Source organism: Aulonocara sp. 'chitande type north' Nkhata Bay, linkage group LG23, assembly GCF_057382095.1.
Source record: "Aulonocara sp. 'chitande type north' Nkhata Bay isolate Kocher_YH1m ecotype deep benthic linkage group LG23, A_spYH_male_GT1.1, whole genome shotgun sequence".
NCBI classification, from domain to species: Eukaryota; Metazoa; Chordata; class Actinopteri; order Cichliformes; family Cichlidae; genus Aulonocara; species Aulonocara sp. 'chitande type north' Nkhata Bay.
In genome coordinates this window covers 32,630,986-32,635,617 of record NC_141365.1, presented here as the reverse complement: position 1 = coordinate 32,635,617, position 4,632 = coordinate 32,630,986, and the positions used below count along the sequence as shown (strand labels likewise).

Sequence of the window (4,632 nt, the reverse complement as noted above, 5' to 3'; positions counted from 1 at the left end):
GCAACACTGAATAAAGAAACTTTATTCTAAACACAAGGATGGCAACACCGCTATAATATATATATATACATATATACACACATACATACATATATATATATATATATATACACACATACATACATATATATATATATATATATATATATATCGGTTCGGTACGCATATGTATCGAACAATACAAAATTTTTAATTTATTTTATCAACTTTCCTTCTGACGATGCTGTCTGTGTTGAGCGCTCAGTGGATCTGTGCTCGACAGTGCAGCCTAGGCGGAGTAGTCGAACGCAGAGATTCACTGAGCGCAGGGCAAGCTAGCGAGACAGAAGTTAAGCTCTCCTTGCAACTGATAAAAATAAACCTGAAAATCAGTTCAAAACAGCGTACTATGTTGCAAAGAGTGAACTACCACTGGCAAAAATTTAGCAGTCTTTGCAAACTTCAAAAAGCAAACGGCCTCGATCTTGGACTGATTCATGTCCTACACAGTTCTTACAAGTTCATAGAAATTTCTGTTCAATTAGACCCAAGTATTTGAGTTGATGATTGTAATTTTTATACAATGTTATAATCTGTTTTTCAACAATTTTTTGATTAATGTTTTGTTTCCGTTACAATATTATACTTTAATGTATAATATTGTAGAGGAAACAAAACGGGAAACAAAACATCAATCAAAAAATTGCTCTCTTTTTTATTCGGGCTACTTAAACTTATTTTGGGCTACAAAAAACTGAAGAGTCCCTGCCCGAAGGGCTACCAGGAATTTTGAAATTTTGCGAGCCCTGATATTTATAATTTTAATAAATGACAAATTAAAAAGGCATGAACATTTTTTTATCGAAAAAATATCGAACCGTGACACCAAAGTATCGAACCGAACCGAACCGAACCGTGAATTTTGTGTATCGTTGCACCCCTAATATATACACACATATATATACATATATATCTTTGTGTCTAGAATAAAGTTGAACCATTGTTGCATTTTTTGCTTCTTTATTCAGTAATAGTCATGATAGGACAAATCACAAGTTGTGACAGCCTTAACATCTTGTTGGCAAATATCTCAGATGTGACCTTTGCAATCAGACAGCAAAAGAGTTCCAGCAACACTGGTGCTAAGTCATGCTCACATCAGATACAGATGGAATTATTTAGGTAATTATTTTCTTAACAGCTGTAAACTTTGATGAAATTTGATATGCTGCAGATACAGGAGTGTGGTATTTCAGCACTGATCTGTTTTTCATACAATAAAAAAACAATTAAAGGCAAAGCAAGGAAGTAGGCATTATTATTATTACATGTTTTATTTATTTGTCTTAAACATATGAATGAATGGATGAATCATAATCTAGTAAAAGTCTTGTGTTTCTTCTTAAATTTGAATTCACAGATAATAAAAAGCGTCATGACAAAGAAACAAAGGGGTAGCTTACAAATTGTTACACTCTTGGCTTGCATTGCATTGTCTTTTTCTCTCATGTCTTTGGCAAGAGGGGATAGACTTGGTAACTGTAAAAAAAAAATATTGCACATAATGTTGTTACAGAAAATAGGTTAAAACATTTTGGTTCATCTGGCTTTATAAATAGTTTCTATAAATGCCCAATGGCCTAAAATAGAGTGAATAATTCTTTGAAAAGATCAAAGATAAACTCTGATGCTTCTGCACTTTACAAAAAAAGCTCCTGCTGTAGCTAGACATGGGGGAAAATGAAGAAAGAATACTGTGCACCATAGGAATGTATGAATGGTTACAGCGGCACTGATGTCTCACTGTCTTAAACACTCTTTTACAAACACACTATGTGAATGAGATCCCCAGAGTTAAAAACAGATCAAGTAGTCAAATGCAAAAACACTTAACTTCCTTGTCTGTAGTTTTAACCCCATGATAGTATCCTTTGGGTTGGGCTCTGGACAGAAGAACAAGATAAGACCATGTTGTAAACTGAAGTACTAATACATGCTTGTTAAGTTACATGTGGTTTAACCCTCTTAGAACACAGAAAATAATAAACAACACATGAAAATGTAGACAGATGATGATATTACAATTGTTGTAAAGGTTTGAAAACCATCTGTATTTAATGGAGTCTCCATAGGAAACAAGAATAATGGGGGGCACACGTGACTTCACTTTACTGGTTGCGGCAGGTGGGTGCCCCTCCCTGAGCTTGGTTTTGTCAGAGGTTTTTCCTTCCCACTGTTTGCTCAGTGGGGTTGGGTTTTTCCTCTGTATTATTTTATGGTCTCTGCTTTACAATATAAAGCACCTTGTAGTGATTTGGCGCTATATAAATAAAACAGAATAACATTGAATTGATTTTTCAGGTTATGACCTGGAAAATTTTGAAATCAGATAAAATAGGAGAAAAAACGGCAACAAATTATGTTTTTAGGTAGTGTTACATTCTTTGAAGGTTTTCAGCTGATCCTTCAGGTAGTTTGAACAGTCATTAGTAGTGATGGAGCAGCAATTTTGATGTCAAACATCTCTGTCAGAATATGGTGGTCGAGCCATGTACTGTAGGTTGGCACTGGTTGGTGTGCCAGTGATGGTGTTGAAGATGCCCATAGAAGCAGACAGATTGCTCCTTGGACCATCGTCCACTGGGTTTATCTGGAAGAAATGGACTGTTAGAAAGCTTAAAATATACTGTTTGGTTTGTTTTATGTTTAAAAGGGGGTGGGGGGTGGAATTAGTGAGGAATGGTCTTTTAAAATTTTCCTTAATCCGTGGACAATCATAAATATCAGGCTACACATGAAGCTGATTCAAGAGGGCATTATATTTCATCTTTTGGAAGGCAGATTTGGATGTAGATACTATGTCCATGAAGCTGTTAGTCAGTTGCTGTCTATAAATCTTTTACAGTGTAAATAGTTACTTTATTCAATGACACAATCATTATTACCATCCAAGCTGCTCATGACAGCATAAATAAAGGAGATAGGAAACATGGTTAGTAAAGGTTAGAGTAAAAGAACTGCAGCACAGGACAGCACTTTTTGTCATGCAATTAAATATAAAATTACACATTGACAAACACCCTCATAACAAAATATATGTGTAGATAAGTGTAGATGAAGCATGCAGATGTGAATACAAATAAAATCTGACAGACCAGGTGCAACTTGATTCTTCACACGGAACAAAACTTTATAAATAAAATATTTAGTATTTATGAGCCATCACATCTCAGAGCCATCACATGCTGTGATCATTCATCATTCTTCAGTGTTTCCACCTGTTCGTGCATGATGTTCGACAGCTCCCTCGTCAGATTCCTGTAGTTGGCCTTCATCTCATCATGATACTCTTGCTGGTCTTCTTTAATCAGCCGCTCATTAACGCTAAGCGCTTGACCGCAGGCGTCCACAAACTTCCTGAAAAGAGAGGCATGAAAAAACTCAAAGCAAAGCAACAAGCGCAAAATAGTAATATGCAATACAGAAAGACAAGCATCCAACCTCTGTAGCCAAGCTCACTAAGGCACAATGTAATCATAGTAATATTGGGTATGTTATAGTGTGTGGGAAGAAGGTTTTCTGTCAGTACCTAAAGACCTCTTTGAGCTGTTTGACTTTGTTGTCTGGATATTTCTTGGCACTGCTGCTGTCTAGGAAGGCTCTGGCATAAGCAAGAGGACCAGCATTTACCTGGAAAATCAAAATCAAAGACTGTTAATTCTAGATTAAAGGAATAAAATAATTATTGATAAAGTAAAAATGATTATAACCTTGTGATTTTGACTCTACCTGAACACTGATGCTGCCTTGGAGCTTGAGCTGCAGGCGTATCATGTCCACTTCAGAGGCCGAGCACAGCTGTCGCAACTCATTCACCTTGGCACTCATCTCATCTATGGCCACTTCTATGGGGCTCAGGTCGGTTTGGTGTTGGTACATGACTGCTATACGCTTCTTTACGTATGGGAAACAGTGGGTGGCTGAGTGAACACAGGATTGGAAGAGAAAAAATATCTGTTGTTAGCAGCAACATAAAAATGTCCTTTGAACACAGAAACAGTAGATTCCACAGTAATGCTGATAACCAGGATACTAAACACTGTAAATGGCCACAGCGGAGTCTCCACTATAGCCAAATCGGTTAGCATAATTATTAATAAGGCACCGTAAGAGCTGAACTTACTGGTACACTAATGAAACAGAACTAAATTCATCTACATAATTTTTTAAGTGATTTGCACTAAAGTGAGACACAGGCAATTGTAATCAACAATAACAGCTGACAATCAGGAAGATATAATTAAACTTTGGTTAATCTACTCTACATTTACAAATAGTTTCCATGATTGTATGACATACTGGTGAGAACAGTCCGCCGTTTACATTGCTCTTCCACCCCGCCCTGCTTTTTGCCTGACATTGTGAACGGTGTTTCAAACACAAAGCGCCAGATGTTGTGACTCTTCTCAAAGTCTGTCCTCCTGTCCTCCAGCTCCTTTTCGTCGAGGTAGGGCGTGACGTGAGTTACCTGGATATAGGCGTACTTTGAGTCCAGATCTTTCGGATTCACCTGTGGATGCAGAAGAAGTTTTTCAACATATTTTATTTGTGTTCAATCCATAATATTTATATAAGCTTACATGAAAATAAATT

General features: G+C 36.7%; 1 protein-coding gene across 10 annotated transcripts in view; it reads right to left on the bottom strand.

Annotated features, from left to right (window-relative positions):
• Positions 1-152: 152 nt before the first annotated feature.
• The window catches only part of LOC147302236 (dedicator of cytokinesis protein 9-like), a 68,020-nt gene continuing 63,540 nt past the window's right edge, over positions 153-4,632 (bottom strand). For 3 of the 10 annotated variants that reach the window (XM_086281532.1, XM_086281533.1, XM_086281531.1), the window contains exons 48-52: positions 4,339-4,549; positions 3,769-3,959; positions 3,569-3,669; positions 3,258-3,396; positions 157-2,629 (exon numbers count right to left, since the gene is read on the bottom strand). In XM_086281532.1, the coding sequence (XP_086137658.1) occupies positions 2,495-2,629; positions 3,258-3,396; positions 3,569-3,669; positions 3,769-3,959; positions 4,339-4,549 (777 nt within the window). In that variant the 3' untranslated portion in view covers positions 157-2,494. Of the gene's footprint in view, positions 2,630-3,257; positions 3,397-3,568; positions 3,670-3,768; positions 3,960-4,338; positions 4,550-4,632 lie in introns of all 10 variants that reach the window. The other 7 variants (XM_086281523.1, XM_086281524.1, XM_086281527.1 and 4 more) reach the window with 5 other exon arrangements.